The 27,080-nt window shown below is 43.7% G+C and overlaps 1 protein-coding gene across 1 annotated transcript in view; it reads right to left on the bottom strand.

Annotated features, from left to right (window-relative positions):
- Positions 1 to 27,080, bottom strand: part of gpc3 (glypican 3) — a 97,596-nt gene that overhangs the window by 22,864 nt on the left and 47,652 nt on the right. The window contains exons 3-6 of the mRNA XM_030062103.1: positions 18,657 to 19,342; positions 8,846 to 8,988; positions 8,172 to 8,297; positions 2,814 to 2,922 (exon numbers count right to left, since the gene is read on the bottom strand). Coding sequence (XP_029917963.1) covers positions 2,814 to 2,922; positions 8,172 to 8,297; positions 8,846 to 8,988; positions 18,657 to 19,342 — 1,064 coding nt within the window. The remainder of the gene's footprint in view (positions 1 to 2,813; positions 2,923 to 8,171; positions 8,298 to 8,845; positions 8,989 to 18,656; positions 19,343 to 27,080) is intronic.

Consider the following 27,080-nt stretch of genomic DNA (forward strand, 5'->3'; position numbering starts at 1 on the left):
ATTTGTGCAGAAGAAAGCGTTTACTATTAGTCATAAGCAATTTGACTGCAATCGAGTGCTGTTATTTAGTCTTTCGTCAGATGCTGATCCAGCCTATTGAAGTTGAGATCAAAAAGGAAGTTTCATTTTAAGCGAAAAATGTGCTTGACCTCGCTGTATAGTCACAGATGATCAGATATAGGCCCCATGTGAATAGCCAATCTGCATAAATTTTCAGACGTTTTTTGTGTAAACACACACAAACACTCTAAACACACTAAAAGTACCACATCATCAGCACATCATGGGAGCCAATAGACAGCGGAGCGGAGCTAAGGCAAGTATTAGGTTACTGAGAGCATATAATCACTCACACACACACACACACACACACACCAAACAGACAGAGACACAGCAAGCCAGTTTGTGTGTTTCCATGTTTATAAGGGATTGTGGATGTTTCTCGCGCACAATGAGCCCAGTCATTTCACCAAACTGCATTTTCTAGAAAAAATCTCATCAAAAGTCTATCAGGAACATGATCCACATGGTAAACATTTCCACTGAAGCAGCTCTGCTTGTAATCATGTGGGCACAATGTTTGTCCCTGTCATGGCATGAAGTTTTGAAAGCCTTATTTTTGCATTAAAGCAGATGTGTGAGTGTGTGTGTGTTTGTGTGCATGGCCTGTTTTTTCAAGATGAAACCTGTACCTGATTTCCGTCTAAACCGGTACTTGAGAAACAGATCAAGGACAAATCACACGAAGTGAATTTGAAGAAAAAAAGAAGAAAGGAGAGATGGGTGGTAAGAGAACTCGTTATCAAGTATCACTCCTCTGGATTCCAACAGGACTAAGCACGCATGAGGTAATACAGCAAAAATAATTGAGACAATTACAGCGTTTCCCCAAGGTGGAGAAACTCTGTTTTTTGTCTTGTGTGTGTGTGTGTGTGTGTGTGTGTATGTTGGGGGGGGGGGCACCGATGCTGCTTAGATCTCCTTGCCCAGTGTGTTTGAAAAGGAGAGAGGGATGGTAATCCACTGAGACAGGCTTAACAAAGTCAGATGCAAACACACACACACACAGAGAGAGAGAGAGGGAAGGACTCGCTCCTACACACACTTGAGCGCTGGAAGACGGCGTCAGGGGGGGACGTAGGTGGTCAGTGGCAATCTGACGTGCTGACAGCTACAAGTGCAACCACCAGGAGCCAGGCATCGCAGACAGATCTGTGGGCTGATGCATCTACCTACAGAGACCAGCGCCGCGCTTACATGCAAGCATCTCTGCGCACAGCCAGCCCACTCCAAAGGTGGTTGCCGTGGAAACGCAGCAGCAGCAACACACACACACACACACACACACACACACACACACACAAAAGAGGGTCTTTGGCCTTGACAACAGCTGAAGCTTGGTAGACATAAATCATGTCCTCCTGTCTGAATTTAAAAAAATAAAAACAAAAAAAATAACATCACCATCAGAGTGTCCGAGGAGAGCGATACACAACTAAATTTTGTGGGCAAAATAGAAGAGAAACACATCCTGAAATAAAATAAAACACATGACCAGCAGTTTGATCAAATATTTCCTGTCAAAAATATTTGGCTATCATCTTCTTGAGCATGTGCGCCTAGTGAGGTTACCTGAAATGTGTCTTGTGTAGCATTGCTACAATAGAGAGGCAAGTAAGGCAGGTCAGTAAATTGATAATATATCATGATATTATCTAGGATTTGGGATATCATTATATGGCAGTATATGACAGTAATAAGACGCAGTTTATTGAACTTGTTAGACTGTTTTGGCCCTGCCTCCACCTGCTTGGTCACTATATCCACATTACTTGTGATTTTTTTTAACCCTATAAAGCCGCACGTGTCATATTTAAGACATGATTGTTTTCAGCCTTGTACATCAACTGTACAGCAAATTTTTACCTAAACATCGATAGGAAAAATGACTGAGTTGATGCAATGTGAAATTACTGAACATTTCATAACGCTTTTGTTTGTAAAAGCATATTGAAAATGGCTGTCTCAAATTTAACACAGCAGGTATATTGAGGTCATTTTCACCAAATTGGTCAAAATAATAAAAGGATAATACTAAATCATGGAAAAAGTGTTACATTCTATGTTTGGAAGGAAAAGTATTCTTTTATATGTTTGGAATTACCAATGTGATAAAAAAAAATAAAAAATTGTGTTTTATGGTGTTTTTGTTTGTTTAAAATAAAAAAAAAAAAAATAAAGCACAATTGCCTGATGTGCCAAATATGATACAAATTGAAACTCTTAGTTGGGAATTGATATTTGAATTTTTTTTTTTTTTTTTTTTTTTTTTTTTGGCTGTTTAGTTGGAACAATAATGGCTCCAGTTTCAAAGAATTTGAATTTTCGGTCAATTATTTGATGGTTCAGGCTTTACAGGGCTAAAATTCAGATATACCTTCTGAAAGTAGCAACAGTCATACCTAGAATATTGTCACCTTATCAATATTTTGATAGTTGGTCAAACATATTGTCATATTTGATCTTGTCTATATCGCCCAGCCCTGGTGGAAGGTGTGTCTCTGTTTCCCCTCTTCACTTGTCCCGTGCTGACCCCACAGGAGCTGCTGACTCAGTTTTGCGGCATCCTGGGAGCATTTAATGGCTTAGCTAGTCCTTAAAAAAACGAAGGGCAACATGAGATTTGCCCAAGATGAACCATTCATTTCAGGAGTTGAACGAGCACAAGGGCACAGAAGCAGAAGCACACACACACTCACACACACACACACACACACACACTGAAAAACCCTGAGAGACAGCACACAGCTCACCTGGTTGATGTGTTTGAGTTTGTCGATGATCTGGCTGATGATGGGCTCGGGGGGCTTGTTGTTTCGGGACTCAGAGCCGTGAGAGTGAGGTCGCTTCGGGCTGAGGAACCTGACAGGACAGGAACAACGACAACAACAAAAACAACAACAACTTGGAGTCAGATTGTATGTAGCTGTTTGTCATAGGCTCCACTGACTTTGAGAGGCTTCATCAGTGAAAGACAGAACCCAGTGGCCGCTGCTCCATCTCTCCAAAATAAGAGTTTATCACCACCTAGTGTTGATAAGTTGCACGACAGATCCTTTGGTTAGTCTGGCGCCAATCTGCAGAGATGGGACACGCCTCACCTAAAACTTGATTTTAAACCCAACCCTAATCTTAACACTAAAATTAACCTCAGTGGAGACATGGTGCCTAAAATGAAGAGAAATGGAAATGAAGAAAATGGTAGAACAATAAATTTTCAAAGACCTAACAAATTTGACTTTAGTTCTGTCTGAAAGTGAAAACAAGCTCTCTGTAAAATGTCTGGTATGTTACTCATTCAATGGCAGCATTTTACCTGTCAATTAGAGGATTTCCATTTATATCTAAGATCAAGAGTGACTAAACTGCAAAAATCTCCATGTTAAAAGGTCTTTTACTATATTCAATGTTAAAATCACATTTTTCTTAAAACAAGTGAAAAAAAAATCTGCCAATGGTCTTAGATAATCCCCTTGTTTCCAATGCTAATCAACTTGTTTCATTAATTGTTTTGAATCAAGTGATGAGCTCCCTTATTCTGACTGGATTAACTGTATTTATACTTGTTCCCAGAAAAAAAAAATCCTGAAACATGGCATTATCTCATCCCACTGGCAGATTTTTTTTTTTCCAAATGCTTTGGGAAAAAAAAAAAAACAGATTTTGAGTGTGAAGCTAAAGGGCTTGTTAGGATGGAGCAAAGAACACGGAGAGTATAGGATCAGATCTACATCCTGCTGCAGAGGGTGGGGGTCGGTGCAGGTAGCCAGCAGGCAGGTGCTCACATGCCTCTGACAGTTTGGCTCTGTCCATGCCTGTGTGTGTGTGTGTGGGTGGGTGTTATCACTGGGAGGAGGTGGTGAGTCTGAAAGGTAGATTTCTCTCAAGTCTTTTGAGCTGAGGCTTTCCTGCAGGTGTTCCTTCACTTCTGGCAACGCCTGGCATTAACCCCTTCTGACGGCGATGCTATCGCAACTCTGAGAAATTAACACCGACTCCCCTCCTGCACGCAACGAGACAGGCGTGTTTGGACAGCTGAGCTTTAGCACAGCTCATATCCAAGTCGAGTCAGGATTGACTACCAGAGTTACCACATATCGTCCTCAGGCACCCAGAGTGATGATAAGGGTTGAGGTCACATCTCAACTTAAATGCCATCTATATCGCAGCAAATGTTGGGAAGATGAAGGACAAATGAGCCAGAGTGGGAAGTGATGATTTGCTGAGAAAAGGTTAGTGAGAGAGAAAAGGGCAGGGGGAGAAAAGTGTGTCTAGCCTCTGCCCTTTGGCAGTGGAGGCAAAGAATGAGGTCATATTCTGTTCTCATCTCGATGACACACCCCGCGCACCCCACCCCGTCCTACACACACACACACAGACACACACACATCCACCTACACACCCACACACAGCTGTACCCACCTTTCACCTGCCATGTTCATTCATCAGACTCCTGCTCCCTTCTAACTCTGACTTTTCATTAAACTCAAATTACATTTCCACAGTTATTTATCCTTCTTATTAGCCATGATCTCACCCCCCCATCCACTGTTAATTATCACATTAATAATGAAAAGCTGTGTGATCCATTAAGGAGAGGAAAGAGGAAATATGGGCTGAGGAAGGAGGATTAGGGGTGAGAGATTTTGGATGGGGATAAGGAGCCGAGTCAAGAAGGGTTTCAGAGTGATGTATGCCAGCGTGATAATGTTGCTGGAGTATAATTCAGCGTACATCACCTTGGAACTGTTTTCACCACTGATAGTCTCATTTTTCAGCTCTCAATTTGTTATCTGATCTTTCCTGCAACACTCAGTTTACTTCACTAATAACATAATATAATACAATCTGATACCGATTCATACCTGTCAACATTACGCTGTGAAAAAAAAGGAAGATTTGTCTTATGTCCATTCTCAACACCCCCCACCCTCTATCATCCTACACCATAGATAAATAGACAAAAAAATACAAGAATTTGAAAGTAAAATGATTTTAATGAGTCTTAAACTCAGTATTTAGTAGATTTAGTCGAGTATTTTGATATGATTGGATTTGATTTGATCTTTCCTCAATCTGTCACATCTATTTTCAGTGCAGATCGGGCGGCTGACATGGAGTGACTTTTAAGATGACGTCTTTAGTACGGTTGCCAGGTAGCATGAGAAAATGATCTAAACTGCCAATCTCATCTGACAAGCTAATTTTCCCTCATAACACACTTTGGATCGGATATTGGTGTCAGAAAACAAAAACGGGAAATTAACAAAAGAATGGGATTTTAAAAAAGGGGTAGGGTCATGGAAAAAGACAGGCGTGTTGACAGGTATGCCAGTTTAAGTGTTCGCAGGTAAGATCTGATTGGACGGCAGGTTGCACGGTGAGTGAACGTGACGGCGGCACCAGTGGGAGACGAGGCTCAGGAGTTTATGTGTGGAGGGGCCACATAATGGGCTCTGATGCTTTTCACACGAACGCACCACCTGTTCACACCTCCCGGCTGAAGGAGGTGTCACTCTCATACAGGATAGGGTCAGTGGTCAGTACACACCAGTATATTCTGTAGGCTGTGACCCACATGTGAAAGGCGACTGTGAATCCTGCAATCTCAGATGGTTGCTGCTGTTCCTCGGGCTTTGTTTTCTATAAATGAATGAATAAATGACTGAATTTTATCTTTTGTTTAACATCCAAGACACCCAGACCTTCATGGACTAACAAGATACTGTCAAACAATCTGACAGCGAGTGGGACACCAAATGCACATCTAAATGTACGCAAGTATATTAAACTACTACAGTACACAAATATCACCAAATAACACATGTCTAAGTTAAAAAGTCAGGTTTGCCTCCTTTTCCAGCTTTTAGAAACAAAAATTACAAAAAAATATGGATCTTAACATGTCATTTAGTTTCATATTCAGTTTTTTTCATATTCTTGTTTTCCTTTATAAAGGAGCATTTTCCTTTGCTGGATTTTGTGTGCATTGAAAAAAAGTCTTAACAAGCCATTTAGTCTTACACTACTAAACAAATGCAAAAAAAAAAAAAAAAAAAAAAAAAAAAATCTGCCAGTGGGGTGACATAATACCCTTTGTTTCCCATGCAGTTTCACTTGCTTCAGGAATTTTTTCTGGGAAGAGTTGTAAATATGTTCAAACAAGGCAGAACAAAGCAGAGCCCACCAGCATAAAGAAAATGACACTTGATTCAAGAATTTTCTGGAAACAAGCTGGTTAGCACTGGAAATATGTGGCATTATCTCAGCACACTGGGAGATTGTTTTTCATTTATTTTACAAAAATGTAATTGTGAAGACTCAAAAGTATAAACTAAAGCAAATGACTTGTTATTGTGCACATTTCTGCAGTGTAGTGTCTTGCAAGGGAGCTCTAAAATCATCATATAAGGTCTTGTGTCTTTTGGCTGCATGCCAGTGTAATCACGCTGCACAAAAGAGAGTCAAATTTACACAGTCATATCATAATATGATATGAAAATTCCATAAAAGGAGTGGAATTTAAATGTTTTGAGTTGACACAGTGTTGTATCTATTATCGCAGTTATTACACGCGCTCTTTGATGCTGTGAAAGTCTCGCTCCTCTGATCTTTGCTCCAGGTGGGATGGTAAACACGCCTGATAAAAAAAGAGCCACATTTAGCTGCGAGATCGCTCCTCAAGTGTCAGAGACGTTCTGTACCCCCCACCCACCCACCCACCCTGCCTAAATTTATCTGTACGAGACAATACTAGAATGCACACTGCATTTGGCTGTGGAGAACCTTATATATCTGGGAGGATAATGGAAGACGATCCAGAGCAAATCTTGGAGTGAAAATATACCCAGAGGATTTTGCAGGCATATGCCCTCACAGCTGACATGGAGAATTGCTTGCTGCAAGACATTGTAATCTCTCCATCAATTTCTCTCTTTCGTCCTCTCCTACCTCCGTATCACAATATTTGGTCTGGCTTGTAATCATCCCCTCAGGACAGCTCTGCCCCCGTGCCAGCCTGTCTCCTCCTCAGACGCTGGCTGTTTTCTATCTTTGTCCTCAGCCTCCATATGTGAGCCTGCATCACTGGAGGAGACTTGATGTGGAGGCTTGAGAAGGCACTGAATTTATGTTGCATTCTCCAAAGCGAGGCAAGGACTCTGAGGGAAACTGACGGTAAAAAAAAAAAAAAAAAAAATCACCACTTGTAATCTCATCTGAAATTTGTGTTTCTGCATTGATTGAACTCAATAGGCTACACATTTTACAAGGCGAAAGGGGAAAAAACGCACTAAGTAAGCCAAATTGAAATTGGGGCCAGCTGAGAGTATGGTGGGGAAGGGAGGAAGTTATGATGTGGAGCCAAAGGGACAGGGGTGAAGTGAAATATTACGAAATCCAAATTAGGTTCTGCAGGGTGCACAGGAGACACAGGATGAAAGAGGAGAGAGCGATCGAAGCGGCAATTAACTAAGCGAGAAGAATGTGACAGCGCGACTGGCATTAATAACATCCCATAGAGCCAAAGTCAAGATTTACACTGGCTCTCTGTGGGAGAGAGGGCCTTCCTGAGAGGCTCATCAACTCCGGGCGAACTTACCCTTCAAATCACCTCGATGTGACTCTCCTAGATGTTGTAGTTTAATACTTGGGATTCAATAAAATGCCGAATACACAACATGGGTTAGAATACTTACAAATCAGCAGCACAACTGAACCTGAACGTTGTTTTTTTTTTTTTTTTGCACTGAAAAAAATCTCATTTAGTCTCATAGTCAGTATTAAAATCTTGCTTTTCTTCAAACAAGTGCAGAAAATCTGCCAGTGGGATGAGATAATCCCACTTATTTCCACTGTAGAAGAAGCACAAGGCAGACTAAGGCAGATCAGCCCAGTAGAAACAAGATAATGACACTTGATTGAGTTGCGTAGCGTTGGAAACAAGTGGGACTGTATCATCCCTCCAGCACTTGTTGTAAGAGAAACAAGATTTTAACACTGAATATGAGACTAAGTGACTTTTCTGTAGTGTGGATGTATGTGTGCATGCGGTGAGGGTTTGCCAAGCCCTCTGCGGTGTTAAATCCACAGAAGTCAGCAGCTGAATTTACCTGTCTGTCATCTCCTGCCCATTCCAGCAGAGGGAGTGGTTTGCTGGAGCGGGCTCGCGGCTGCACAGCGCCTCCCCAAGGCCACTGTAGAAGGAGCTGAAGCCCCTCAGGCTGGATATAAACTCCCTGAGGTAGGTAGAGACAGAGCGAGGGAGAAAGAGACACTTTAGTTATGCTAATCTGGATGCAACTCACACTGGTCAGCAGAGAGGAGAGCGGAGAGACAAATTGTTTCACCGAAAGAGAAGGAAAGAGACAAAGAGTGGAAGACAAAGGAGGAGAAAGCAAGCAGACAGAGTGAGAGGTGGAATTAAGCTCGATTATGGAGAAGCCAAGCGAATGAGATCCACTTGAGAAAGGGAGAAAGAGGAAAAGGAGGAGAATCGGCAGTACAAAGTGCCTCTGTTCCTAATTGACATTAATCTGGCCACTGTGCTGCTGACGCCGCCGGCCCTGCTGGGTGTTATTACACTGTTCATTTAAGCCTGTTACTGCATAGGGGGTGTTAAAAACACTCAACTCTGTGTCACTAGAAACAGGAGGAGAGCTGTCCACGGTGTCAGAGACAATATTTGTCAGACGTAGCCGACTGCGGAGTGAAGTCTCCTCCGTCAGTTCATCAGCTTTAAGGGCCTCATTGTGGATTACAGCTGTCCCATCTCGGATTTACTCACCTGCGGAGGCCAGCCAAAGTCTCATCAGCGTCTAGAGTTGATGGCTGGGAGTTGAGGGCTGCGGAGGCAACGGGAGCTTGCAGAGGAGGGGAGGCAACTGAGCGAGACGCCCGCTTAGGAGAGAGGCCGCACATGCTGCTCACCTGGAGAGAAAGAGCAGGAGACAATGAGAAACTGGCCCCGTGCAAATAAACACCCTCTACACCCCACTTATGTTATATACTGCTCTCAGTTGCAGTATGTCTGTTCATTCAGACTCTAATAGCAAGGGCTCCGCAGACAGTAAGAACCTGTCAGCAGCCAAACCGTTGGCCTTACTCAGCTGAGCCCCTCTGCAAATTGTCATCTGTTTGGGTTTGTTTATTTTGGGAGGGATGAAAATGGAAGGGGGGGGGGGGGATTTGCATAACAAACAAGTCATTGTATCCTCTGCCAGCCGTTGTTGCCTTGTTCGAATTTGTAATCATAACCCTCCAAACGCGCGAGTGTGAAAATGAGGCCTCTCGTTTGCTTCTTTCCCCGGATAAATGCCATTGTGTTTCCACGCGGGACAACATAACAATAATAAATAAGAAGTCCCTCTCTGTCTCTCAGAGATAATGGACCTGGCCCATTCTTTTCAGGTGCAATAAAAATGCAAATGGCTGTTAATGTTTAGCTTGTGGTTTAATGATTTGCTGGTGGTTTAATTTCCCCTGGGGATACTGGCCAAGGCTTAATTCTGCCTTGTAATGTTAACAGCTAATTGTGCCCAGCTCCCCTTAAGTGAATAGCCTGGCGCCACTGCTGCTGAATACTGATGGGACCTGATAGAGCAGCACTGGACATCTTTATCTGGTGTTTAGGGAGGGCACACACACATACACACACACACAGTCACACACACACACACACACACACACACACAAAACATGCCCAGTCATATACTCACACACATGCACACACACAGTCATACACAAAAATGAATAAGTTTATGTAATGATTCATTTGAACATGATGCATGTAAGCCCATTAACATGATAAACATTCTCCTGCATAATATACACCTTGCCAGCACTGCAGAAGACACACGTTTGCATAAACACACACACACACACACACATACACACACACACATTTATCACAAGCATGCTGATGCGCAGAAATGCTGATTAGCTGAAAGACATAGTCATCAGGGTTAATCAATACAGCCTTGTTACCCAAGGATACAGTGGTAGCCACAGGAGAAACCCCTCAGCGTAGAGTACATCACACGCACGCACACACACACATACACACACACACACAACCCTGACAGTCACAGATGGCAGAAGCTCTCCTGCGCCAGGCATTTGCTAATACCCAGCATCCCTGACCAGTCCTCGCCACTAATACTCCCCTACTGTGTGCTTGGGGGAAATGACACACACACACACACACACACACACACACACACACATCCCCACACACATGCAAAATGTGCAGAGATGCCAGCCCATTCTCTCTGCAGATCTTCCTCTCATGTAATTCTCCCGTTCTCCTCAGCCTGGAGCGAGCTGGTGCTCCCACAGGCCATGATTAATGTGATTGGAGCTTCACTCCTCTTTTTGTTTGTGTGTTCCCGGCAGCCGTAGGGGAGTTGTGGCACAAGGGAGAGACTGATTCAGCACGCAGCCCTCCACCACCACCCCGCCGATTGTTTCCGGATCTTCAAGGAAGGGGCTCATTAGCGGGGTATTAATATCACCCAGGGCTGGACTAACACAACCAACAGGAGAGTCTGCAGATAAAGCCTGCCTCAGCGTGAGAGCCCTGAAATATCTGCACACTTTTATCTGCACTGAGCAGCCTACCTCACTGAGAGAGTTGCTGTCAGCCGGTGGTACAGCCGCTGTGCACACACACACACACACACGCACAGACACACACACATGTATCCACACATATCCACACATATCCACACATCCATGCTCGTGCACACCTGCATCTCAAGTTCCACGGCTCGCTCTGCCTGTGCAAACACGCTGTAATGATCCTGTGCAAACAAATCAATGGAAGCACATGTGGATCATGCCACTCCGCTTGTATGATGAGTCCATAAGCACGATGACAACACATTATGTGTAATCAATTAGCCGATGAGCCAGAAAGGGCAAAGTGAAGCCATGGCCTTGTCTCAGGTTGAAAGATAGTGCTCTAAATTGTGCAGCTTAGCTGTGAGTCTGGAATAATGCCACATACAGCTGTAACAACATATTTGAAAATGTTTGGTGAGTAATGTTTGCGCGTTCCAGGGGAGTTGCAGCTCAGGGGGGGAGAGACTGAGTCAGCATGCTGCATTCAGCCCTCCTCCACCTCCCCGCATTGTTGTCACCAGCATAAGAATTGACTTCTGGTGAAATGCAGACATTATAAGCATCCTGTCTCGGCAGAAACCGTTTCCCTTTCAAAATATTCCAAGTGAAGTGGAAATGAGGGTGGGGAAAAAAATCCTACTTTGTCTCAAAAGTAAAAATATTACCACCTTGCTGTCACAGTTGTGGTTTCAAATTTATAAGGTCTATGCAGAAAATTAGAAAAGCGATGCAATGTTTTTATACATGAAAGACCAAAAATGTCTTACATTGTAGTTTGAACATGTTTGAACATGAGTGTTTTGATATTTGAATCAGAATTGTGCAAAGCTAAAGATGCCCAAGAATAAAATAAGAGTTAATAAGGCATATATAAGTTACGCATATAAAGGCGTACTGCATAAACTATGTGTGCATGCAGTAGAAACCACTTCATTATGCTGAAATTTTTCATCAAAGCCGGTTAAAATATAAAATATTCCTTCACACACAGTCTCTGGGATACTTTGTTCCGTCTCAGTCAAATTTTAGATGCTTATAATGTGATTTCTCTCCACAGCAATTTAGCTCAACAAGCTTGTTTAGTAAACCCGCCGCATCAGAGATCTGGGGATCAGATTAATGAGGTAACAACAAATCCCAAAAAGTCTCAAAAATTGCATTTTGTAACCATTTTTTTCCCACTTTATTTATTTTTATTTATCCTTTATTTAGTCAGGAAGGTCCCATTGAGATACAAGACCTCTTCCTCTAGGGAGTCCTGGTCAAGACGACAGCACAATTAGTTGCACATGATAGAGCACAAAGATAAAAGCAACACATGAGAAACAGCGAAGAAGGGAGGCGTGCAGGTTACACGGCGACATCCAAACACAGTCCACCTCAAGTCAAAGACATGATGTGAAACAGCAACATGGTTCCATCACTGCAGTTTGTAATAAAGGTTTAAAGACGGTATTCAAAGAAGGAAGTGCCTCTGAGTCAACAGGAGGGAGCTTTAAAGGGAGCTCAGATGATTTGGCTTGGTTAGATACATCCATACATTGTTTGTGTTTTTAATTAAACATATAAGTAAACCCTGAATTTAATTGAAAATGTTAATTTCGCTAAAATAGAGGAGTGCACTGTACTGCTCCAAGTGTAATTTAAAATCAACATAAAGAGATTATTTGATTGTGGAAAGGATTGTAGGAAATATGAATATCATGAATTTTAAATCACTCCTGCAATCGCTGAGCCATTCGGAGATGTGAAAAGCTGTTAAAAACATGATGTCCTTGTCGTTTTACAGACACCATTCAGATGCAGATGCGTGTCCGTGAGCCTGGTGGATGCTTTGAGGAAGCCGATATATTATGTATTCTTGGATGTAGCATTGAGAAAAGCTATGAAAGCTAAAAAAAAAAAAATTCATAAATGCCTGTGAAGGTATATATGAAGGACAGTGTGTTTGCATTTGGATGACATCTCACCTTTGGCAAAGATGTCATGGCTCTACATTGAAAAGGGAGTTATGCAAACAAATAAGAAAGTGATTAAGAAGGAAATCCTAACTACATACACAGCGTACAATTGATAGGAAAGTCTAGACTAAAAATACTGTCGTTAGGTGAACTTCAGCACATTACTCATGTTTTTTTTTTTTAACCTTTGCCATTGCAACAAAAGGATGCTAGTTAGATTTAAGTTGTTTCAATATGACTTTCGGTGCATTCAACCAACATGACAGCCTGCCTGTTTTTAATCTGGTGTGATTTTACTTGTTTTATTCCTGTTTTTTAATCATCTGCATTTTAGCACATTTAGACCTGTTTTACATTTAAGCCGATAACTCAATTTCAACAAAAGTGTCAGGACAGTGTAGTATTACTGTAAGCATACTTGGGCTGCACGGTTGAAAGCTCGAACAGCTTTTATATCTTAAAAAAGTGGAAGTCATATTTTGGTCTATAGGTGCATGGATTAATAAGTATAATAAAAATGCAGTTAATTGCAGGTTCCTGCTCTCTCGGGGACGGAAGGAGTGATCTGGATGTGATTTGATCTGCTTGAGCTATTTTTGCGTGCAAAGGGAACACAACAAAAAAAGAGAGCTGATGACAAGTGCGAAATCTGTGTTATCGACCAAAAGATCTCACTGGCGCACAAATAATTAATATAGGGTTTTTAAAATTACGACTAACCACGGAGCGGTGTTGAAGTGCGTAATAGAGCAGACTCCATTACAACTCATCCGCTCCCCCTCTCTGAATCGAACCTTCCATATGCTCAGTCAGATCCATCATATTTCTGTCTCAACCTACTTCCCATCTTCATTTTCAGCCGAGGGGTCGGAGGTTGATGGATGTCTCCACCACACTCTCCTGTCCTCCTTCCCCTTGGGCTCGCTCTTCAAACTCTCTCCCTATCTCTCTCTCTCTCCCTCTCTCTCTCCCTTTGTCGCTGTTTCCCCCTCACTTCTCCTCAGTAACTGGTAAAAATAGAGCTTCATAAATCATGCATCTTCTCTCACAGCAGTATGTATGAACACGAGAAAGAAAGAGAAATAAAGGGCTTGAAAAGAGAGAAAGAGAGAGGGGTGCTGAAGACGAGATGTAGTGGAAGAGAGCGAGAGAGAGAGGGAGAAAGAGAGAGAGAGAGGAGGTAGATGACAAACTCCAGGAGAGGGGCGGGAAGTTGACAGGGGAATGGATTGGAACCGCAGGCTCTTGGCTGCCCTCTCCGTCTCTCGGCCACGGGAACATTGGTTGATTCACACTGGGGTTACACGCTGGGGTGGAGGAAATGAATGTTAACATGCCGGGGAATGGGCATGGCGGACGCCGAGTGGTCATCTAGCTTGGCAGAGTGCATGTTTCAAGCCCCGCGGAGACGGGGAGGGATGCCTCCCTCACACCTCAAGGACTCTTTTACTGTGATAGAGTCGATCTGTCTGTCACCCTCGATAACAGGGCCCTGCACTTACACTGGACAGGGAGGTAAGTGAGTAACACCCAGCCACCGGCCATGTGCACCCGGAGCACTTACAGTCACACGGAGCCTGAAAACAACAAGCCCCATGCCTTGGTGGGTCCATTATGTCACAGTATAAAAGTAATCAAGGGATCATGAAGGGCTGGGCAATATGGAGGAAATGAGAGATATCAGAGATAAGACCTGCGGGCCAAATCTGGCCAGCGAGCACGTCTCATCTGGTCCCCGAGGTGATTCTTTTTTTTCTAATTGAAATACTTGCAACTACAAATTAACCACTGTTCAAAAGTGGAATCGACCAGAAGTATAGGATTATGTTAGTTTAGCAAACATGCTGATCAAAAAAAGTAAAGCTGACATGGAATGTAGAATTTTTCAAGAAAGATGAAAAAAAACCCCAGTGTTTACCTCTGGGAGCGAAATGGAAAAAGAGTAGCATATATTTGGTACATTTCTCTCTTCTGCTTTGTGTAACTCTACATTATGTATTATTTTCATGTGCCAACATGCAACTTGATTGGCAGGCTACAAATTGATTTATTTTAAATAATAAATCAGAAAGTACCCTTAAATAGCTATGTGTTGACTCGAGTCATATTGATGTTAGCAAAAATACATAATTCCTTCAAACGAGACGCGAGGGCTCGTTTGAAGGAATGCGGCCCACTACCTGATATGAGTCTGACACCACTGGACTAAATCAATCATCATGATGTCTTTGATCAAATACCTTAATATCAATAGTGCAACAGGCATTAGTGATGTAGATAAGATGACTAAGCACAATTCCTTTACTATAATTAAGCATTTGAAAAACACTTCATCGCAGTATTACATCAAAAGCCTCACATCATGATGACGCTGTAAATATATTGCCCAGGCCTGGGGTCATGCCAAGAATGTGGGCACTGCTAAACAGTAAGAAAAAAGATCATTTTCACTGAGTTATTGGGAAAAAATGATTTTCTTTAATGATCCATAATGATGCAAAGTGCAGAGGTGCCGTACAAAATATTGAAATCCTAATGACGGCTGCACCTCTCTCGTCCGCAGACGCACGCGGACATCTCGGAGCCACGCCAGCATTTAGACCCCTGCTCTTGTAGAAAGTCACATTGAAGCAAAGATCATTAAGACAAACTCTAAAACGGTTATTTGAGGTGAAGTAATCACAAGTTGTTGTCTAATTTTGGTTGATCTCTCATTACGCTTCAATGGGATGGAATTAGCCATTAGGGAAATGATGCCTCTGTCCCCTCAATGACAGCACCGAGGAGGGAGTAGCACTGCAAGATTACATTCACTCTGGCTGACACACACACACACACACACACACACACACGCACACACGACCTTGCCTCTGAGCTCAACAATAAAACGCTATAGAAGGCTTTAATCCCATATACAGGAACTAAACACAGACCCATAAACACAGGGTAAAGTCATCTGTAAGTACTGGCAGTGCACTGTTAAATAAACCCACAAAGGATTTATTTAATTTTCACACACAAACACACACACACACACACACACACAGAGAGAGAGAGAGAGGGAAGAGAGAGCGAGATATTTCCCAAGTCAGCAGTCCCTGCATCCAGCCACGCCCTCGCAGTGCAGAGTAAGTGAGGTCAACCTCTGTGTTAATAAATGATGGGTTCCGAGAGTGGAAACCTGGTCACCACAGGGATTCTGGGTGTGAGAGTGAAAAGTTCAGCAGATATACAGCACCGAAAAAAAAAATCTCATCCACAGCTATAACCTCGGCAGAAAAGGCTTCCATATTTCATGAGCGCTTCTCCCTGACTTCACATGTAGGCTGCGAACTAAACCTGACTGTTTTATCGCAGTTTAAACCACACATAACGGGTCACCACTGCTGAGGAGGGCGAGTTTCAGCCAGACATGCTGCGAGCATCTGTCTGGCTGCCTGAGAAATACATGCTTGTAAGAGCAGCCATGTATTTCACACTACCATCTCTCTCCCCTCTCCCTCCCGTTCTCTCGATTTTTTTCCCTCCCTCTCTCTCAGTTCAATTCCATTTTAAGTGCCTCCTTGGTTTTGAATGTAGAAATCGACATTGTTAAAGCACTGAAACACACAGTTCTAGTGATTTGGCAGCAAAAGGCCCCTCTTGTCTTCACACAAAGCCTTCACACCTTACTGAGGCTCAAATGAGGAGACAGTGAGGAGTCTTCCTGCCTCAACCCCTTTTGTCAGGTCCTGACAACATGTACTGAGTCACAGACGTGTTTTTTTTTTTTTTATATATATATATATATATATATATCAACCCTTTTTTCATGCTCATTTTGCTGTATCGCATAAAAAACATGCTTGACAGGAACAGTAAATGTCAAATACAAACCCTAAAACCTTTACACATTCGCTTGAGGTGGATGAAAAAAGAAATGGGATACTTCAGCATTTGCCAAACAAATCAGGACACAGGACTGAATCACATGACCGGTTGCTCTCAGTTGTTGTCATGGCGGGCGGTGGTAGCGTTGCCTGGTAAGACAGAAATCAAGTCAATTCTTTTTCTCATGTACGCAAAGACTGTAACATGATACTGGACAGGAAACGGCATCGCAGTGCAATAATTTATAAAGTCACAGGAGGGCAGAGGCCAAAATGTGTCTGTGCAAAACTAGGCAAACAAAAGACTTTCCCACAGCAACGGTCAGATGATAATCAAGTAGTAAGATGTGTCACAGGAGGCATTTATTCAGTTATATAGATACTGTGGAAATGTACCTTAATTTTCTTGATTTTTTGTGGCATTTAATTGTTTGCTTGCAGTTAATTCAGATATTTTACAGACATCCTTCCTGTATTGTCGGGTTTCGGTCACTGTGGCTGCACTGCAAAAACTCAAAATCTTACCAAGATTATTTGTCTTATTTCAAGTCAAAAATGTCTTATTCCTAGTCAAAATATCTCATTACACTTAAAATAAGACATGATCACCTCAGAAGTAACTTGTTTTTAGACAATTGTCTCTTGTTTCAAGTGAAAATTTGCTTGAAACAAGTGAAAATTTGCTTGTTTCATTGGCAAAATTTGTTTCTTGTTTCTAGCTAATTTTCACTTATTTCAAGTGAATTTTCACTTTTTCCACTGGCAAATTTTGCCAATGAAACAAGCAAATTTTCACTTGTTTCAAGCAAATTTTCACTTGAAACAAGTGAAAATTGTCTAAAAACAATTTACTTCTGAGGTGATCATGTCTTATTTGAAGTGTAATGAGATATTTTGACTAGAAATAAGACATTTTTGACTTGAAATAAGACAAATAATCTTGGTAAGATTTTGCGTTTTTGCAGTGTGTAATTTTAAAAAAAATGCAATTTCAGAACTTGTTAATTATCTTGAAACTGTTAAAACTGAGGAGACTTTTTGAGTGCGATAAACTTAGACCAGCTCACTGAGACGAGCCATGCTGCTCTCTTCTGCCCGTTTGTCCTTCTCTGCAATGTTTGTTGTCTCCGGTGCCAAAATCCATGCCAGACTCAAACTCATCCTGCTGCTTCCCCCCCATACTGTTTAATTAGAAGAAGCGCTCTCAACACTCCCATTCCTGAAAAATTCACAATGGCAAAATCCATGAAGCTGATTGAGCACAACAAGCGGGGAGAGTGGTGGCACTAAGCCGAAAAGGCCACATCCCGAGTCAAAAAAGGAGCATGATAAAAAAAACATAACAAAACACAGCACGGTTGGTTTAACTGAGCCATTAGCCTGCAGACACGGAGCTTAGCAAAGTCTGTCTGTCCGAGGCTTGCCTCTGTGCTGCCGAGATGTTTACTTTGGAGAAGGGGGAGAGATGAGTGGCTTTGTGAAAGAGATTACAAACCACAAACTTGTTGTTGTTGCTCTCGATGCCATCTAGAGGTGAGATAAAATTGCAGAGTGTGCATTTAATCACTTAAGTTGTCCTGTTTGCTTTTGTGTGCATATGAGTGAGAGAAGCACTTGACAAGTTCACACACACACAGCATTTCTGGAAGAGGCAGCGATTCTCATCATTCACACACACACACAGTACATTTCTGGAGCATTTCTATGTATGCTCACTCACACACAACAATGCTGAGGATGGGAAGAATGGGAGGTGCAAAAGAGACAGTGGTTCGATCTCTGACTGCACGTATTGACGAAGGCTTTCTGATTTGAATTCTGATCAATTTCTAGACAAAAGGTCTTAGGAGGAGAGGATAAAAAAAGCAGATCCATGACTTCAAATACAAGTCAATATAATTGCATGTCAGCTCAGTCTGCTGTGATTATTTCTCATGGATATGCAAAACTGTCTTTGCTCTTTTTGACGCTTAGACCCTGCCAGTGAACTGTACTGGGCCCTGAGCAGGAGAACTGAAAGACCAGAATTTTTTGGAAAAGCGACACTGCTCCTGTTCACACTCAGCCATAACATTTTGTGTGAAAAGTGTTACTGAGTGGAAAAAACGAGTTAGTAGGTGAGTGTGTGTTTCCATATTGGCCTCACCTGGGCGCTGAGGCGGCTCCGTGCGTTCACAGCGTGCTTGAGAGCCAGCTTGATCAGCAAAGGCAGCCGAAGAACGACAGCCTCCATGTCCTGGTCTCGCCTCATGGCACCGGCCAGCTTCCCCAGTCCCTCCACATAGGTCCTCCAGTGGGGCTGCACCTCCGCCGCTCCGCCCAGGCAGCTTTGCATCACCGCCTGACAGAAACCTCTGCAGGCGGGCGGCCCCAGCAGGCCCTGGCAGTGCGGGCAGTACCACAGCCTCAGCAGGGCGCGGCTGCATTCCCGGCTGGGCCGCAGGTGGTCGGTGGTGTTGACCACCTCGATGCCCAGGTTCAGCGCCTGCAGGAAGACTCGTGTGGCCAGCAGGGAGCGAGACAGCCGGGTCTTTACCAGTTTGGGATAGGTGCCAAACACCCCTGAGTCCTTCCAGGCCCCTCTCAAGCACTCCTCAGACACAGAGGACGCTCCACCCCCCAACAGGCGGCGGTAGGCCAGGGGGAAGAGGCGGTCGTAGAAAGCGGTAACCATGTGTTCCACTGTGGAGTCTGAGCCCAGGATGTAGAACGACATGTCCAGGAAGAACTGGCCCACCGAGCCATGGGCGCCGCTGCCGAGACCCGGGAACTCTGTCTTCAGCATCGACAGGGTGGCGTTTCGGCCGTGACGCAGCACCAGGTCGAAGGCCTCTGAAAGAATCAGGAAGAGAGAGAGAGAGAGAGAGAGAGATGAAAGAGGGGGAAAGTTAGACCGGCTCAGTTTGAAGGCTGTTGCATTCAAAGCGTGATGATGTGCCTCAACAATCATAACAACCACGCCAAGCTGTCAAGAAGAAAAAAAGGCAGAGCATTTACCTCCAGAACATCAAACACGTAAACAGATACATATTCCCCCCAAACACCCATCCCATTCTAATGATAACAGTCAGAGAAACCTTCCCACGCACATCTCTCTTTCCCTCTCTGTTGTTTTCTCTAATGGGTGCAGACACACATGCACAAGACAAACACACACACACACATACACACACACACACACACACACACACACACACACACACACACAGCTGTTATCTGCCTGAGCTGATGACTTGTAAAATAAAGAGAGCAAAGCTTCAGCGTCAGATGAGAACCGAGATTTGCGGTTTGACCTTTCGATACTACAAAAGAGCACGGCGGAAGAGAGCACACATAGTCTTAAGTCACTTAAAAGGAGGGTATTAATCTCAATATATAAGCCAACCTAGAGAAAGTGTATGAGGATATCTAGGGGGAGAGAGGCACACACTGTAGGCAGGAGCGAAAGGTAAGGAGGGAGGGGGCAGGCAGCTGATATGAGGAGGAAAAATTATCAGCGGCGTTTCAAGGCACTAAGTGAAGCCTTATCAACAAGGTGGCAAAGAAGCAAGAGCTCCATCATCGACCCAGTAGCAAAGTGAGTGAGGACCCAACAACAGAGGGGATTTAAGGCTCCATTACTGAACTTAGCAGGGGAGCTGAGAGCCAGTGAAATGAAGCTTTGGACAGGAGAATAGCTGGGGATGCCAAAATCCCATTTATACTGTGGCTAGTCCACTACATCACTTTGTTGAGAGTGATAGCTGCGACTGCTTTCTCCACTGGGGGGGAAACTGCTGGTTTAGGAGAAATTTGAGAGGTTATTGTTTTTTGTGTTCCAGCAGCTAGCCATTTTATCTTTATGTTTGTTATTCATTTCGTCTTGCTCGGGCAGTTTGATTTCTTTCTCTTTTTCCACCTCTCCCGGGTTAAATGAGGCTCCTCAGCCTAAGCAGAGCGTCGGCACCTGGGACAGCACTGACAAACAGTGGCCCTGTAAAAAGATAGTGATTTAGATAGCCATTTAGTGTTATATTCAGCTTTAAAATGGTGTTGTTTTTTTTAACAAGTGGGGAAAAAATCAGCCAGTGGGGATGCGATCATCCACCTGTTTTGAGTGAGTTTCACTTGTTTCAGTAATTTTTTTTTTTTTTGGGAATAAGTACAAATACGTTGAAACAGGGCAGAAGGAGGGAGAGCAAACAACTAGGGTCAGGAAAATGACACTTAATACAAAAAAATTCATGGAGCAAGTTGATTAGCATGGAAACATTGGATTTATCTCATCCCACTGGTAGATTGTTTCACTTGTCTGATGAAAACAAGATTTTTAAGACTGAATGAGATGAAATGATTCATTAAAATGGAGATTTTTTGCAGTTTGACAGTTCTTTTGTGTTCCTTCAAGTACCTTATCATATTTGTATGTGATGTGTATGCATGGAAACATATGTAAGAATATGAGGATGTTGGGCAAGACTACTACTAAAGTGCCCTTGCGCATTTAATCCCAAACTTCTTCAGTGCCCAGCAGCAGAAGACTGCGGCTGTACTCTACAAGTGTGTAACGATGAATATGAAACAGGACCGCGCTTAAAAACAGCACGCACGCTCAGCCGAACCGCTCCCTGGATAAATACAGGTGAAGGAAAACATACGAGGATGCCTGGCTGGGTTTACGAAGACGCTTGGGTAAGTGTACGAGGATTCTTGGGTGCAGTGCACATCTGTTTAAATTTTCAGGGTACGGCTGTCCTGCTGCGCCTGCGAAGCACTTCCTCCTGTGATCAATGAGCTGACAGATGTGCAGAATGCCAGCCAGGGCAAGGAGACAGGCTGGGAGGAGGGAAGATGCGCACCCATGCACCTGCACGAATTAAGTAATATTTGCATGGCCATATAGAAGACGAAGCAGCATATAATTGGTTACACTGAAATCGCAAATTTAAGACAGTGAAAGAGGAGTACACATCCACCTCAAAGCAGTTTTTCAGTCCTTTCTCCTTTTCTATAAAAGCCTCTTATATCAATCCTTCTAAATCAGGTGTTACCTGTAGTATCTGTTACACCACCAGAGGAGGGCCACTTTGTAATGGCTAAAAAAAAGAAAAAGAAAGGCTAGAAGGCTCTTCATAAATGCAATACAAGTGGTTAGGGTCAAAAAGCTCGCAGTAAGAATCACTGCATGCCCATTTCCTGCGCATGTTGCAAGCTCCCTTTCATCAGTGAAAGCCTGAGCAGGATCAAGTGTCCTCTAATGGAGGGGAGAGGGGCTGTATGTCAGGGACCTATGACATCTGGATACAACTGTCAGAGGTCGGGAGTGCACATTAACAGAGCAGAAACCCACATAAACATATTGGGTCGCACTTAAAATTAGCAGTAGCATTTATTTTGTCAGTAGTGCTCTGATAGATGGAGGCAGAGGCTCGCTGTTGGAAAAAATAGTTCTCCTTTGAGACCAGAGGCTCTCCTTAGGCAGATCAGCAACGCAAGGCAGAAGAAAAAGTCTCTCTTTGCTTCTTTACTCATCCTTTTTCTTCACCAGCCAGCTAAGGTTTACTCCAAGGATTTGGTGGCTGCGCTCAACTTGCCTGGACACTGAAATACGGATATCGGGTACCTTGCATTAAGCCCAATATTCAACAGGTACTTTGTCACTCTGTCAGCAACGATACCGTAAATCAGCAGTGTTGTATTGCGCACGGGATGCTCTCACATAATGGGGGCCGTATCCACTTTCTGCACTTATCATGTCATTTATCAGAGGCGTCAATTTAAACTGCAATCACATGCCGCGGCTGCCATCGCCAAAGTGTAAAAATATAACTAACAAATGTAATGCCACAGAGGGGACAACTACCACGTATTTCTGACATCCAAGAGATCTGACAGAGAGAGGGAAAAACAGTCTCTTCACATAAGCTATGAATAGCCTGTCATATGAACATGCTTGATCTCCATGAGGGAATCAGTCTGGCTGTTACATAAGTCAACTCCGTGGCCCATAACATACAAGACAACTTCACTGACTGTGCCTGTCACACCGGGAAGGCAGACATGCGCTGTGTGGCGTCATCCATCAGCAGGCCATACACTCATTATCCCCAAGAGAGGGAAGCATTAATAAATTACCCAACCAATGAGACTAATCCATTTGGCTGATGGAGTGTCACCTCTAGCCGCCACGGAGACGGATGGAGCGGCCGCTGCCACCTGGTCCCGGTGACAAAACTGAACCTGTCCAGGACACAGATAGGGAACTAGGAAGAGAGGCTGGAGCCATTCAAAAAGCCACATGCTGGGATACAGTATGTGCAAATGCAGGCAAATGAACAGGATGTGCACATGCATCCACACACACACTCATACCTACAGGCATTTATGATATAATGAACCTGTCAACAACAAAATCAGCATCTGTGGATCCATGCCGTTGGCGGTAAACAATATGCCGTTCTTCTTCGATGCCAAGCGCATTTCACTCAGCCACCACAGAGTGACCTGTCCCACCCAGGTAACCTGAGAGCTGCTCCACCTGAGGAGCTCCTCTTCCAGGACCAGTGTCTGTTTGAGTCCGGGTGCCAGGGCCTTACGGGACGGGGGCGGCGAGGCAGGATGGGGTGGGCCGATTCCAGGAACAAAGCAGACAGGATGCTGGTAAGGCCGAGATAGCATCACCAGCAGACCACGGGGGCCGATGGACAGCAGGGCAGAAATGAGACATGTATTAGGTTACTCCATCTGTTAGAGAGCACCTAATCACATACACAAATGCATGCACACACACACACACACACATACACGCCCACACACAATGCACACACACAGTGCATACACTAGTAGCCAGGTGGTGACAGTGTGAGCGAACATTTGGCAAACCACGGTGAGGGTGCAAGGTGCGAGTCAGGTGTGAGGACTAGAGCTTCACCTTGATAGGGAGCACCTCATCAGAGCAACACACACGCACATACACACACACACACACACACACATGCACACATGCACGCACACTGTGTTTTCCTTTTCATTCATTTCGCTGCCCCCCTCCCACCACCAGCTGGTGAAAAATTGTCCCCACAGCTAGAAAAAAGAACAATGAAAACTAATCGTCTCGCTCTTATTACTCGCCTGCTCCCTCCCGAACAAAATAACAGAATTTGAACACAATTGGCCGTATATCATGATCTAAATATCCAAATAAGAGCGATTCTTAAAATGCATTGCCTATTCGAACCAATCCCCAAATGAACCTCGGAGCAAACCTGAGCCTCAGAAACTAAATTACTCCCGCCTCGCCTTATCTACAAAACATTCGACATGAAACATTGGAGACACACGGACCAATACTGCTGTTCCCGGCTGATACAGCGAACGCCAGGCTGCTTCCCCGGCTCCTAACAATTCTGCTTTTCACCACTGACTCCATTGATTTCTGGCGCTGCAGTCCGTGCTCGGGTCAAAGTTGAACTGCGCTCCGTCTCAGTCCAGCAGACGGGCGCCGTCAGAGGGTGTGGCGCGCGGCGTTAGAGGACACAGCGAGGCAGGAAGGACACAGGGGCAGGAGTGAACTGGAGTAACACAGCAGAGCGCTCTGGGCGGGGAGGCAGCGCGGTGCCAGAGTGTGCGGAGAGGAACATTCAGAGAGGCAGGCTTTGAAGCAGCAATCAAAGGCAGCTGGAGTCAGCCAGTGCCAGTGCTGAGAGACACATAGTACACCTCTCGCCAAAACTCAGCCATGGGCGAGAGAGACCTGACACCCCAATCAAACGCTCGTGTCACTGACAAAATACACATACGCGCATATTCAGGCTCTGAGGAACGCTACAACTCGGAAAGCTGATACTTGAGTGAAAGGCTATTCCAATAATGGATTCATTCCCAACACACACATACACAGATAGACACAGATACACACACACACACACACACACACAGACAGCTCTTGTTGCTCTCCAGGGTTGTGATTTGAGGACGAGGATAAAAAGCCCACAGCCCATCAAGAGTGGAGAGGCTGGAGCAGGAGACACAAGCCCGAGATGAGAAAGGTTATGACAAATACAGCTTGAGTACTCCACTCCAAATCGAGCACCCGAGCTCTAATAATCCAATATGCATCTCTAAGTAGATCCTGTGGTGTATGATGAATACACTCCTACTCATTCACCCTCAATCTATCTATCACGCTCCTGCTTGCACACATCACGCCCATGCAGTGGCCTAATTCGGCACAGCTCGCTTTCAAACTGAAACAAATGTTAAAGATGAAATATTAGCATTGCCATTTAATAAATTACTGAAATAGTAATGAAAGAGGAATTCTTGCCTTTTTGAAGTCAGGCTTATAAGACACATAAAAGACCAATGAACCAAAGTGAACTGAACTTTTAAAGGCGAGCGGCGAGGGGATACAGAGTGTTTTTGAAGTTCTTGAAACAGATGGGTGCACAGTGTGTGTGAGAGAGGGAGAAACAAGGAGTGTTAGAGGGATGGCGAGAGGGGGAGAGAAAAAAAGGAGAGAAACAGCGAGGGTGTGCGAAGGATAGATGTCTACTGCCTAATTATGAATAGGAAGTTGCAGAGCTCACCATCTTTACACCAGTGACAAAGAACTTTAAAATATTCTTTTTTAAAGTTAGCCGATGTCGACCGGCAGCTAAAACCTCTAGCACTTTTTACACTGGGCTTTCATTACACTGACCTCACAATATCAAAAGTGAGGCTCATTTCTAAAACACTCTAGTCTGTTCATGCACAAATTCATGCTTACTTCTGCATTCAACTGTGGGTTAGAAAGGCGAATATCTTCCTGCTTTGTTAGGAAATTTAAGAATGAATAGGGAGTTAAACCTGCTATTATGTCCTCCTCTTGTACATATTTTTTTATTGTACATCTTATCACAGATCTCTCTCCTCCACAATAAGAGACATATGGGTATATCTTGAGATACTGCCCGCATCTACCTTGTTGTGATACATCAATACCACTTATCCTTACCCTTTCTCAGAAGATCTGAAGGCATGTGAAGGTGTATGTGAAGATGTGTGTGTGTGAGTGTGTGTGTGTGTGACTGTGGCAGCTCCTGTGAGCTGAAGGACATCACTGACAGTTTCATTAAAAGCCACAGGCTGCAGTGCAGAGTGTTTATCACATACTCATGACGACATGTGTCCACATCTGTCGCGTGTGTGCGGCGTGTGCTGTGCCAGGGATGACTTAAAAATAAACACAGGAAAAAAACAGTCACAAATTCAGGAGAAGTAATATTGCTCGAGAGCGGGAGAGCAAAAGATTTTGATGACGTGAGCATGAAAATGGAGGTCATTTTGCCAGCAGCAGGTAAAACAGCAGTGGAGGGAGAAGAGATTCTGGTGTGTTTTGTGGCTGGCAGACAGTAATAACCTTTAAATGCCTTAAAAAAAAGCGAGGGAAGAAAAAGCTGCTTGATAGGAAGAGTTCAGAAACCCTGTATTGATCTTTAAGAAGCTAGTCAAGTCAGTCGGGTGAAGTTCAGCAACAAGTAGCAAACCGCAGCTCACAGGATATCAGCAGCCGTGTCACTGTGGAGGCTGGCATCAGCGCTGAAATACACCAGAGGGCACGGAGGCCTGGCATCCAGGGAGGGAAAAGATCATTGGACAGAAACCTCGACTGAAATAGCAAAGGGCTGCAGAACATAGGGAATAGAAATTGATGAACGCTGACTTGAAAAATTGTGCTTGGCAGGCTAAACACTCAAAAAACATGGCAACACTGAGAATAATATTGAAATTTACTCATAAAAAAGCAGAAAGCGGCGTAGTTTATTACTGGAGTGCAGGCTGCCTCAGAAAAAAAAAAGAAGTACAGGCAACAGCAAGAGACTGAATAACCAGCGCAGGCGTGAAGACAGCTAAAAATGAAAGGCTTCAGAAGATGAGAGAGAAGGTATCAGTGTACTACAAATACAGCTGAATCATTAATAGCATTGAGGAGTGCAGAGGAAAAGAAATGAGCTAAGACAGCGTTTTACAAGGCTCCCTTAAAATATAATATCAAGTCATTTTTCACCATGAGTCATATAAACAAGAACTAGAAAATTCAGCTCGAAAAGAACCCCACTGAGAAGGAAAACTGCGGGAAAATGGGCCGTCATCCAGACGTTTCCCCGGTTTAAGAGGCAGAACACCAGATGCATGCAAAATGTTCATAGATGCAAACGCTTCACGGTGGGGAATTGGTACACTTAAATTACTCATATCACTAAAAATCTCATTTAAAACTATGTCAAGTTGAGCACTGTGAGGGAACTGTATATCTGAGAGTAAAATGTTGACATACTGTCTAACAGTGTTTGGAAAATGTTTGTTTGGGGGAGTAAACCAGCTATGCAAACAGCATTGTTCAGGAATAACAAACCCTGCCAAAGTAAACTTATCAAAAATGGGTCCTATTCGGGGGAAGGTCAGACAAAAAATAAAAAAAAAAATAAAATAAACAAACACCTACCACAAATAAAAACTCAATGATGTCTGTCAACTGGATACTGCAGCCTTTTGTCAATGACAAACACAAAGTCAACACCGGTTCGGCTGTTTGAATGGGCCCAAA

Source organism: Myripristis murdjan, chromosome 10 (assembly GCF_902150065.1).
Source record: "Myripristis murdjan chromosome 10, fMyrMur1.1, whole genome shotgun sequence".
Taxonomy (NCBI): domain Eukaryota; kingdom Metazoa; phylum Chordata; class Actinopteri; order Holocentriformes; family Holocentridae; genus Myripristis; species Myripristis murdjan.